The sequence below is a fragment of the Crocodylus porosus genome, unplaced genomic scaffold (genome assembly GCF_001723895.1).
Source record: "Crocodylus porosus isolate Cpor-Errol unplaced genomic scaffold, CroPor_comp1, whole genome shotgun sequence".
NCBI classification, from domain to species: Eukaryota; Metazoa; Chordata; order Crocodylia; family Crocodylidae; genus Crocodylus; species Crocodylus porosus.
The window spans coordinates 42,139,070-42,151,859 of record NW_017728886.1 but is presented as its reverse complement, the minus strand read 5'-3'; the positions used below and the strand labels follow the sequence as shown (position 1 = coordinate 42,151,859).

General features: G+C 41.7%; 1 protein-coding gene across 2 annotated transcripts in view; it reads left to right on the top strand.

Moving 5' to 3' along the window:
- Positions 1-12,382, top strand: part of LOC109308828 (sterile alpha motif domain-containing protein 9-like) — a 19,337-nt gene extending 6,955 nt beyond the window's left edge. For both annotated transcript variants that reach the window (XM_019533257.1, XM_019533248.1), the window contains exons 2-3: positions 1,679-1,754; positions 6,196-12,382. In XM_019533257.1, coding sequence (XP_019388802.1) covers positions 1,744-1,754; positions 6,196-11,011 — 4,827 coding nt within the window. In that variant the 5' untranslated portion in view covers positions 1,679-1,743 and the 3' untranslated portion in view covers positions 11,012-12,382. The remainder of the gene's footprint in view (positions 1-1,678; positions 1,755-6,195) is intronic.
- The last annotated feature ends 408 nt before the right edge of the window (positions 12,383-12,790 follow it).

Below are 12,790 nucleotides of genomic sequence, written 5' to 3'. Positions count from 1 at the left end.
ACCCTAATTCTATGATTCTATAATCTGTAACAAGGTGACTGGCTCTGTGGATGCAGGAACATGGATGTAATACCTTGACTTTAGCAAGGCTTTTGATACAGTCTCCCACAATATTCTTGCAAGCAAGCTAAGGAAGTATAAGTTGGTTGAATGAACTGCAAGGTAGATAAAAACTGGCTAGATTGCCTTGCTAAAAGAGTAGTAATCAGTGTCTCAATGTCTAGTTGTCTACAAGTATGAAGTGAGCTCCCCAGGGGTCAGTCATAGGGCTGGTTCTGTTCAATATCTTTATTAACACCCTGGAAGATGGGATGGAGTGCACCCTCTGCAAGTTTGCAGATAACACCAAGTTTGGGGGAGTAGTTGATATTCCAAAAGGTAGGGCTAGGACTCAGAAAGACCTTGACAGATTGGAGGATTGGGCCAATAGAAATCTCAAGAGGTTCAGTAAGGAGAAGTGCAAAGGCCTGCACTTAGGAGAGAACAATCCCACTGGTACAGGCTGGGGACCAACTGGCTAAATGCAGCTCTGCAGAAAAGGACTTGGAGGTTACAGTGGACAGTAAGCTGAATATAAGACACAGTGTGCCCTTGCTGCCAAGAAGGCTAATGTCATACTGCACTGCATTAGTAGAAGCATTGCCAACAGATCAAGGGAAGTGTTTCTTCCCCTCAATTATGTACTGGTGAAGCCAAACCTGAAATACTATGTCCTGTTTTGGGCACCCCAGTACAGAAAGGATGTGAACAAATTGGAGAGAGTCCAGCAGAGGGCAATGAAAGTGGTTAGGGGACTGGGGCCTTATGAGGAGAGGCTGAGAGAACTGGGCTTATTTAGTATGCAGAAGAGAAGACTGAAGAGGGATTCGATAGCAGCTTTTAACTACCTGAAGGGTAGTTTCAGAGAGGATGGAGTTACACTATTCTCAGTGGTGGTAGATGACAGAACAAGGAGCAGTAGTCTCAGGATGCAGCAAGGAAAGTTTAGGTTAAATATTATGAAGAACTTTCTCACTTGGAGGGTAGTAAAGCACTGGAACAGGTTTAGGCTATGGAATCGCCAGACTTAGAGATTTTTAATACCCAGCTAGACAAAGCCTTGGTTGGGATGATACAGTTAGGGATAGTCCTGCTTTGAGCCAGGGGTTGAACTAAATGACTTCCCAAGCTCCCTTTCAACCCTAATTTTCTATGGTTCTGTGACTTCATGGCTCATTATCATCTATTGGATCTGTTCTGAACTCTTCATTCCACTAGTGTTCATGACCCTCTCTTCTTAATAATGGTTTTGATGTTCAACTTAACAAGTTAGCATTTCTTCTGTAATTCTGTCTGTTAGCTGGCCTGATAATGAAGCTCCTATTTCACAGCCCTGCAGATTGGTTTTTAACTCATTCCAATGAAGTTACGTTTTTTTTTCTTGAAGCTTAAACTGAATAATACATCCCTAAGCACCTAGTATACATTACTAAAACTTCCAGTTTATTTTTAACTTCACAAAAACATGTGTTGCTTATGTGATGATTCACCTCACCATGTGCATCCCCCTTTTCAAAATTCTAGGTCCACACATGCTCCCATTGTATACAACTATGGGTCTAAGTAGACCGTGGAAGCTTTAGGAAGCTATGCTGTTAGGAAAATGTAGATAACCTATTGTTTCTTTTTCTTTTTGCAGAATATAGGAGGTCTCTCCACTGAAAAAGGCTACAAAGAAATCACTACATTCAGAAGAATTCAATTATGCCTAAAAGGTACACTGAACTGATAGGATAGCTCATATAGCATTAATTGAACATAATTGCATAAAATAATTAATTTAATACAAATAAATCAAGATTTTTGAGCTACTAATGAAGGAGAGAGAGCTGGGGTGGGCAATTGTTTTGGGTGGACGGCTGTTTACCCAGTTTTGGCAAGCTGTTGAGGGCCGCATGGGTAGCCCAACCCCTTGACAGGTGCCCCACTCCCTGGTCACCATTGTGGGACCAATGTCCCAGGGCCAGCATCATTGGGGCCCAGAAAGGGGCACAGGCTGGCAGGGGTCTGTGGAGCCAGGCTGGGCTACACCAGCAGGGAGAGTGGGGGGAGCTGCCCTGGATCCATAGAGTTGCTACCAGCCAGGACCCTGTACTCCTTCCGCACTGCTCTGGGCCCTGCCGGAGCTGGCCCTGGGACACCAGTGTGGGTCCCATGATCCCACTGACTCCCACAATCGCTCACTCCCAGTACCCCGCCCAGCCATGCAGTACAGGCAGGGGGCAGCGTGCAGCCCTGACCCCCTGCTTGCCAGCAGAGAAGGAGCTAGTGCTGAGCACAAAGAAAAAGTGGCTTCTTCCCTGCCCTGTGGCCAGCACTCCCTGCTGCAGCCACTCGCAGCCCGCACAGGGCTGTCTGAGCAGGCATAGACAGCCCCACATGGGCTGTGAGTGGCCACAGTGTGGAGCACCAGTAATGGGACAGGCAAGGGGCTGCTTTTCCCCACACTTAGCATCAGCTTGTAACCCACCCCCACTGCCAACCTGGGCCCCGTGCCAGCTCCGGGCTTGTCCACTGGGGCTGTGCCATGGTGGCAGCATCTGCTTGGTGTGGAGGAAAGCGGACCCCCACTTGCTGCGCTGGGCAGTGTTTGCCACCACCGCCTCTGTGCCGCCCAGCGCGCAAGCTATGGGTGGGCAGCAGCAGCAAACCCTGCCCGGTGCAGCAAGCGGGGGGGCCACTTTCCTCCATGCTGAGCAGCTGCTGCCACTACAGTGCAGCCCCAATGGGCAAGGCCGGAGCCAGTGCAGGGCCAAGGCTAGCAGCAGGGGCGGGTTACAAGCTGGTGCTGAGTGTGTGGAAAAGCAGCCCCTCCCACACCCTGTGGCTGATGCCCCACACTGCAGCCACTCACAGCCCACGTGAGACTGCCTGTGCCTGCTCAGGACAGTCCTGTGCAGGCTGTGAGTGGCTGCAGCAGGGAGCACTGGCTACGGGGTGGGGGGGGGGCTGTTTTTCCCCACAATCAGCATCAGCTCCTTCCCTGCCCTCCCCCCGCTTAACCTGAGTTTCCAGAGCCTGTGCAGCCACATGGTCCCAAGCTAGAAGCCCCTGCCTGGGGCTTCCAGTTTGGGGGGCAGGGCTGGGTGGGCCCTGGTGTTGTGGGAGCCCACTGGGGCTTCCCCTGGGTCCTACTGCCCCTGGCTCCTGTCATTTTTTACAGGAACCAAGGACAGATAAATATTAATTTTCTAAAACTTTTAGGGGCCCCACAGGCCAGATAGAATTGCCTCGTGGGCCAGATCTGGCCCACGGGCCATATTTTGCCTACCCCTGAGATAAAGTAAACTGAAAGAAGATATTTTATATACACAATAAGGGAGTGACTTTATTTACTTGTTCTTCTTTTTTCAAAGTCCACATTTACTTTTTCTTGGACTATGTACTTCTGTTTGTGCTTCCTTGTTGGACACAGGTCATTAGTTTTATCAAAAACTGATGCCCAAGCAGTCTTTAATCCAGACAGGAAATATAATAGTAAATCAACCCCTATCTTTTCCCTAGAGTTGTGCAGCTGATGCACAAATAGTACATACCTGCTCTGATGCAGTATGGACACAAAACTTGTTTTACAACTATCACTAGTTCCATCTGTGGAGTCCAGATTGGAAGGCACTTCTCAGGTCAACTTGCCTATTTTGCTGTCCAGTGCCATTACAATGCAGTTCTCTCTAACTCATCAATGACTCAGTGCAATAATTTCTTGTCTCCTGAAGCACAATGCTTCTAATTTTAGAATGGCCACTACTGTGCAATCTCCTCAGCATAATCCACCAACGAAGACAATGGATTACAAGGCAAGGAAACAGTTTACTATTCAACAGGTAGAGCTGCTTACAGTTTACAGAGTTTATTTCAAAAGTTACTTACAATTAGGTACTAACAATTGTACCGACTTTCAGTTTTTTAAAATGCTACCCTGAAAGTATGCCAGTCTCTTTACTACCACTCTAGTGAAGAGACATTATAGAAAAAGCAAGTTCTTCCTTTATCTTCAAATAACCAAAACATGACTTTTGCAGTACAGGCTTTCTTAAATTCCATTCCCACCAATAATTTGACACCAAACTTGTTTGATAAAACTAATAAATCAGTGTCAGGTGGCCACAATTTTTGTTCATTATAAGCTATAGCCATATGTGAAACTGGAACACAAGAATAACTGATTTGCAATAATATTAAGGTCAGTATCTTAAAAACAGATAGAGTTAGATAGCCCTGTTTTTCTCAAGTCAGGCAAAGTGGCGTTTTAGGGCACCTATACACATGCTGAATGCCTTCTCCAATGCATGCTAATTAACATGTGTCAGACCAGACTTGATTAATTAGCACACTCCAACTTTGGCATCATGCATATTCAGTATCCCTGCACTTCAAAATGGCAATGGGAGTGCTTTAAAGCTTTAGTTAGAGTACCCCTGCCACCTCTTTGAAGTGCAGGACACTGAATACACAAGACATTGTGGGTGCTTTAATTAGAGAGGCTCCCAAAGCCACTCTAATTAAAGCATTCCCTGTCCCCCCCCCACCCTAGAGCAAGTATAAAGATGCCCTTAGAGACTAACTGGTTTGGAGAGAAATAGGCTTTTGTAGGCAACAGTAATTAAAGAAGTAGACTGTTGCCTTTGAAAACTTATGCCTCTCTGTTAGTTCAGCTAAACAATGTGAAAAGAGTATGAAGAAGAGTCATGCACAGGATGGCATCTGCTTTTAAGGCAGAAGGCAGAGCAGGATGGCACCTTAAGATGCATCCACATGAGTGCACGTATGTGATTTGTGATGCCACAGGCCCATCCCTGGTACCACAAACTGCACACTCCACACATGCAGGAGCTCACCAGAAAAAAAGAGGGATGGCAAACATGGTGGCAGCAACTGTCACCCAAAACTAGAGCCTGGCTGGCCAGAGCCATACTTCAGCTGCTGGCCATGCTCTGGACATCTGGATGACTGCTTCTGGAGCCCCAGGACTCCAAATAAAGCTTCTGGGGGCTCCCAGGTGCTGGCCCCAGCCTCCTCTACCACACCTGGGGCAACTTGCCATGCACCAGAGCATGCATGCAGGGAAATTCCCCAGCAACAACTAGCAATGGCACAAATATGTGTCTCTGCTATTTTTCCCCAGAGAACACACATTCCTGCTCATGGGAATGTGCCCTGAGGCTAGGGACAGACATTCATAAAGCCCAAGCCTGAATTGATTCAATCTTTGCAGATTAGTCTAACCTGTCTAATTTAAACCAGTTTGCAACTACACAGACATTTGCTTTGGATTGAGGAAATGCAGAAACGTGCCTGCAGTGGCTCAAGCTAGAAGCCAGGAGGTGTTAGAGCAGCCCTCCCATCTCTTCCACACTGCTGAGCTGAGGGTGGCCTTGACCAGGCCCCGGCAGGATGCTCTGATTAGGGAGGAGTGTAAACCCCCAGCGTGCCTGCACCGTCCCAGGCTTTTCCCCACTCACTGCTCAAGGGGCAGGAGTGTTGCCAGACCCTAGCCCTCATCTAGCACTCTGAGGCAAAGGGGAGGGGGGTTGTGCAGCACATGCATCCAGTGGCAATGTGTAGGGGGTACACAGTGTTGCCCTCCCCTCCCCATGGAGTGCCGGCCATGGAGCAGGACCACCAGCAAAAGTGGCTGCACTGCTTCTGGAAGTGGCTGCAGGACTTCTGCAGGATCTACCCCCTCCCCCCAGTTAGTGTGATTGGCCGTGGGGAACCCCCCAGTTGCTGACTGGTGTCACAGAGGGCACATGCCCCCCTGACTCGACAGGCACCAGTCACCCATGCATGCATCTCTTGATGATACTGAGATTTTCAATCTCCCTCATACTGTCTGCAAACCTGACAGGCAAGGGAGCCAGCAGGGGGGATGATTCAAATTAGACAGAAGAACAAAAAAATGGTAGTAGTGTCAGAGTGTTCTTATCACCATGATGTTCCAGGGAAAATGCAAGGCGCAAGGCTTTGTGGGGTTATTTTTGTGCCTGAAACTTGTCTGACATCTGTTTCAATTATGCAATTGAACCAATGAAAACCAACAACAGATAAACCTTGCTTCTCAAATATCAATAGTAAACAGTCAAAAGGGATACTATTTAATTAATTTACTCTGATAAATCACAAGTTTGGTAATTTTACGATTTTTTTTCTTTAAAGAAAGAAGAAAAATCCAAATACTAAAGAAAGTAAACAACTGGATTTGTCTCAAAACATTGAGCAGTGGACAAAAGAGCAAGTAAACCAATGGATAGTTGAAGATCTGAAGATTGATCCAAAACATGGTGAAATCCTGCTTAATCAAGATGTGACAGGCTGTACCTTGAGGGCGTTGACTAAACAAGCCCTTATAGATATGGGCATAACACACGGCCCAGCTCTGCAAATTATCTGTGCTCTGAAAGAAATGGGCGTTCTCACTGAAGACCCAAGCCAGGCTAGTGGGCAACAAGATGCTAAAAAGCCGGTTGATGAGAAATATTTGATAGAAAAGAAAAATGAACAAATTATGGAGAAAAACAGAAAGGGGGAATCAAAACCAGTTGATTCCAGTACAACACAGGAATGTAAGAGATCTGAATTCACTAAGCCACTACAATCTGTGCTGGTAGATGGGCCGGAAAACAAGTTGGTTGAAGCAGAGGGTAAAACAAAGACATTATTGATTAGTAATCAGCCTCCAACTGGACAGACTTGTCTGCCATATCCTTTTGATGAGTTTCATGCTAGTCATCGTTATATGCAGGGTCATATCCTTAGTGTCCCTGAAACTGGGCCACTGAATCTGATTGATCCTGCACATGAGTTTAAAAAGCTCAGAGACACAGAGAATGCAACAGAAGAAGATATTAAGCTGAAATTTACCAACGAAATCTTTAGATTTGCTTCAGCCTGTATGAACTCCCGTACCAATGGCACTATTCATTTTGGAGTCCTGAACAAACCACATGGGGAAATTATAGGAGTAGAAGTAAGAAGTAAAGATACATTTATTGACTTTTTTAATGCAAAAATCAAAAAATACTTTGATGAAAAATTCATCAGTGAAGCAAAAGATTGTATTAGAGAACCTAGATTTGTAGAAGTATTATTGAAAAATAATACTCCATCTAATACATTTGTCATTGAAGTAGATGTAGTTCCAAGACACACTATTTGTGGAGTAAAATATTTCCAGGTTCAGCAATATGTTTTTGAGACAGAGACTTGGAAGCCTGCTCTATTTGTAAGGGATGGAACTTCTTCTAAAAACATCATTAAAAATCTAGCAGGATTTAAATCCAACCTCCAGTCTTTAGCAGATGTTCGACAAGCAGCAGAGAAAGAACATGCAGAAAAAAAAAAAAAGAAACCGAATGAGGGTCTTAAGCTCCGTTGCCTTCTCACGGGTAACCAGGATTTGCTGGATAATTCCTATTATGACTGGTATGTATTAGTAACCAACAAGTGCCATCCAAGTCAAACACAGCATTTGGAATTTTTGCAAGAGATAAAATGGTTTGCTGTGCTAGAGTTTGACTCTGAGTCAGTAATCAATGGTGTGGTCAAAACTTACAGAGAAAACCGAGCTGTAAACCTCCATTTTCCAAATCAATATCAAATCAAAGGGAATTTGATTTCTGAAGTCATTGAAAAGCTGAATCTCTATCATCAACCCAGCTGGATTTTTTGCAATGGCAGATCAGACTTGACTGGTGAAAAATATCAGCCTTTAGAACCCAGTACGTGGCAACGAGAAATGGCTGCTGAAGTTAGGAAACTGATTTCATTTCTTTCACACAAAGACCTAATGCAAAGAGGGAAGTTTTTGATAGTGTTTCTTTTGTTGTCCGCAGTGGAAGACCCAGCTGATCCTCTTATTGAAACATTTACTACATTTTATCAAGAGCTGAAAGGACTTGAAGACATGCTCTGCATTTGTATTGGAGCACAAACACACCAGAGATGGAAAGACCTTCTCCAAGCCAGATTCATTGATGGAGAAGCACTTACAAAGAGATGTATTTCTAACTTAAATCTTGAAATGGTGAATGGTACTATCCTAAAATTAAAATCAGTGACACAGTCTTCTCGGAGATTTCTGCCTTCAGTTGGTTCATCTACCATTCTTTTGAAAAAAGGAGAAGACAGCATGACAGCACTGGAAATACTTTGTGAAAATGAATGCAAAGACACAGAGATAGAGAAGGATAAAGATCGATTTTCTAAATTTAAGAAGTCTCAAGAAGAGCACTTTTACCGGGGTGGTAAGGTGTCCTGGTGGAATTTTTACTTTTCCTCTGAAAACTATTCTTCACCTTTTATCAAAAGAGACAGTTATGAAAAACTTGAAGAACTGATTCAAGAAGATAATTCCTACTGTGTGCCAATATCTACAAAAATCATCAACCTTTATCACCATCCAGGCTGTGGTGGCACCACCTTAGCTATGCATGTCCTCTGGGAATTGAAGAAAAAATTCAGATGTGCCATTCTGAAAAACAAATCACTTCATTTTGCAGAAATTGGGAAACAGTTGGCAAATTTAATCACCTATGGAGCAACCAACCAAGAAGATTACTTCCCAGTGTTACTTCTTGTAGATGATTTTGAAGAACAAGAAAATGTCTACCTTTTGCAAAATGAGATTCAGTCAGCTATAACAAACAATTGCATTAGATATGAAAAGCCTCTAGTAATCATTCTAAACTGCATGAGATCTCAAAATCCTGAAGAAAGTTCAAAGAGCAATGGTAAGAATAGTATTGCTCTAAAACACCAGCTTTCTCCCAAAGAGCAAAGAGCTTTTGAAGACAAACTAAAAGAAATTGAAAAGGAACATCAGCACCCTGAAGATTTCTATTCATTTATGATTATGAAAAAAAATTTTGACAAAGCGTACATAGAGAATGTTGTCAGGAATACACTGAAAGGCTTGGACATTACGAGCAAACAAGCACAGCTTATTTCCTTCCTGGCACTATTAAACACGTATGTTACAGGGTCCACAATCTCAGTATCCCAATGTGAAGAATTCTTAGGAATTGCTGCTATTAAGACTTTCTGGAGGCGGGAGAGTTTGGAAGACAAGATGGGAACTTGTTCCAATATTCTAATACAGGCTGAAGTGCAGGAATGTGGAAAGTACAAAGGCATGTATATCATTCATCCACTGATTGCTGAACACTGCCTAGAAGAATTGAAACTATCTTATAACTTATCTAGAAGTGAAATTACAATGCAGCTGCTGAGACAGAACTTATTTTACGAGTCTGGCATAGGAAGAGAGAAACTTCTACAAGATGTGCAAATCATGCTGATTACTAGACAACGTAAAGAACATGGAGATGATACAGACACACTGTTTTCCCCATTAATTGAAACCATACAGAAGGAAGAAAGGTGTACTGAGGTTGAAAATGTATTGACGGAAGGATCCCTTAGATTCAATCAAAATGCATTCATTTGTCAAGCCCTCGCAAGACACTTCTACATCAAAAAGAAAAATTTTGACGCTGCACTGAAGTGGGCCAAAGAAGCTAAAAAAAGAGCACCAAGTAATTCATATGTATCAGATACTTTAGGCCAGGTCTTTAAAAGTGAAATAATGCACTGGGTTGAAGAAAATGGAAAGAGGACTATCATAAGTGTTGAGGAGCTGGAATCTTTGCTAAACCTTGCAAAGCAAGCATCAAAGGCCTTCAAAGAATCCCAGCAACAAAGTGAAAATACAGACAATGAACAAGAAGGGCTGCAACATCTGAAGTCTAAAAGGAGGTATTACATGTATAATACAGCTGGTTATCTGGGGGAGATAGAAACTGGACTGTACGCTATCAATACCATGAAGCGTACTCCTTTTTTCAGTAAAAGGGATCCACTGACTAGAAAACATATGGCTCAGTATTTTTCAGGAAACTGTGATCTGCCAAAAGTAGTTAGTAACACAGATTATGAAAAGTTTCGGTTGGCCCTTGAACAATATACTGACTACTTAAGTAGACTGAAGTCAAATTTAAAAAAGGCATTTGACTTTTTTGAAGATTATTTTGTCTTTCTGAAACCAAGGAGTGCAGAAAAAGAAACTGTAGAGCTCAAGATACGCATGAAGGTTCGAGAAAATTTCAAAAAATACGTAAATATATTTTGTCTCACAGATCTGGAGCAGCTTCAAGACAAAAAAATATGTGCAAAGCTCAGTTTGCCTCTGCAGTTAGAGAATTACCGAAGAAGCCTAGAGGCTTCCAAAGCAGACAAGTTTTCAGGACTTTTGGAATACCTTGGCAATCATGAACATGCTCAAAGTAAGATGGATGATATAGTGCATACATACACACTTTTGCTTGAGCATAGCTCTTCCTTAAGAGACAAACAGAATTTCATTTTGGCAAATGTTGTTCTCAACTGCATTAACCCTAATTCCATGATGATACGTCCTGTTCAAGAGCTGAAAGAACAGCTTAGAAAACTTCTGCAGCAAATAGGTCCAGATTATCACTTCTCACAACCTTATTTCCTTGCTACTTTGTTGTTCTGGCCAGAAAATCAAAGGCTACTAGATGAGGATTCTACACAAATGGAAAAGTATATCACATCACTGAAGAAGGTTTTCAGAGGGCAGTTCTGTTCTATGCTTCATTGTAGACAACCAATAGCTCATTTCTACCTTGGGAAAAGTAAAGGTCTGAAAAGACTTGTTCACAAAGGAAAAATAGATCAGTGTTTCAGCAGCTGTAAACTACAGGATTTGTATTACCTGTGGCAGAGTGGAGCCATATGGAAAGAAGAGACTGTCCAAAAGCTGCTCCTTCGTTTAAATGGTAAAACTGAAGATAATATTATCTATGTGGACTATGGCATTAATGAAAACATGAGGATACCAGTGCGACCTGCTTTCCTGGGTCAACTAAGAAGTGGCCAAAGCATCGAAAGAGTGTCATTTTACCTTGGCTTCTCCATTGAAGGCCTCATAGCATATGACATAAATGTCATATGAGAGTCATTTAAAAAAAGATACAGGTGGATGCTTCATGTCCACAGCTGTAGGATCTCTTCAGATGCATAGTTTCCTTAACACTTCTCTGTTAACAGCTACAAATCAAAATATCTGCTTTCCCTATTATTCCCTTCCCTATCTATCCATCTTATTGGTACCAAATCCAAAATTCTCCACCTTTTCCTTTCCTCAGTGTTACATATGTAATACTGAGGAATTACATATAGATGTTGCCATAAAAGTTTATATATAAACAATTTCTTATTCAAAATTATTTTTAAAATAATGGGCATTTTAAGGACTAATCTAACAATGCAAACTCAACCTAACTAATCACCTAAATAAGGTCTGTAGATTGGACTGTTGATTGAAACATTGGTTCTGCTAGTACCGTGACCCATCTCTGGTAATAACAGATAACAAAAACTTTAGAGAAAAATTTAAAGAACCAAACAAAATTCATCTAATCAGTTGTATAACGCAGTAACTTGAGATAATTGATCAATTTACGCCCTGATCCTATTCCTATCAGTGTCATTGGCACAGGTCCCATCCACTTAAATGGTGTAGGATCAGACCTAGGTTACTTTAATATCTGAAACTATATAACTAATATTATAATTACTCTACAGAATATTAGAAGGTGACATCCTGTAACATATTTCCTCAGTAATACTATAATTCTTGCTACATCAATTTTCATAAAATAATTCAGACTATTTTTTAAAACTAGCCAGAATATTTCTCTTGGTGGCTTCCTAGTGCAATGACCATCACAAACGGATAGCATCTGACAAAATAGGTTATTGCCTATGAATGCTTGTGCCCCTCTGAACCAGTTAGTCTGTAAGGTGTCAACCTGGCCTACCTCCTCTCTCCTGGACTTCAGACTAACTCATCTAACTACCTTTCTATCACCAACTTACTGTACATACAGAGTTAATTTTTGTTCATGTTCTTTCATTTTCTCCAGTGCCTATGTAGTTTTGTAATATGAAAGAGAAGAAAAAGAAATCTAATCAATGTTCACAATATATGATTATTTTTATAGTTAATCATTAGAATATCATAGTTAATTTAGCAACAGCCAGAAGTCTTAACCAACCATATTCATTTTCAGCAAATAGTTTAAAATATGACTATACTTCCCTTCCATTCCTTAATATTTGCAAATTCTTTCTATGCTGATAGATTCTTTTTTTAAATTCAGACTCACTGCATAGCTAGGTGACTCACCACTATAATACAAGCTTTTGTGAATTAATAGTAATATACCTTTTTTTTTTAATCATGAAGCTTGCTATAAGACTATACTGTATTTTGAACTGCAAAAAATGATTAATAAAATATATGAAAAAGTTTCAGATTGCATATAGAGTGACAGTGTTTATTTATATATGAATTTTAGTTGCACCAACTTTTCTTAAGGTTTCCCATCACTTACCTTTTTTTTAATATGTTCATAACTGTGCCCATCTTTAATTTGGGAGGCTTTATTTCTCCACAATATTTATCTACGTTAGCCTGATTTTTTTTAACTTAAATCCAAAGAAGTTCTATTGTTTCCAAGTATGAAGCTGGGAAAAAGTTCAGTTTTACTCCTGTTAAAACATATTGATTATTTCTTTGAACAGCTCTAGTGTCTCATGCTTGTAGCTAGGCTTGAAATTTGGCTAGGGGGATGGGTATTGTTATGTCAGGGTGGCCTTTGCTGTCCACACAGAAACCCACTCTAATTTGACCAAGTTATAAGACTTTTGAAAACTGCACTCACAGACA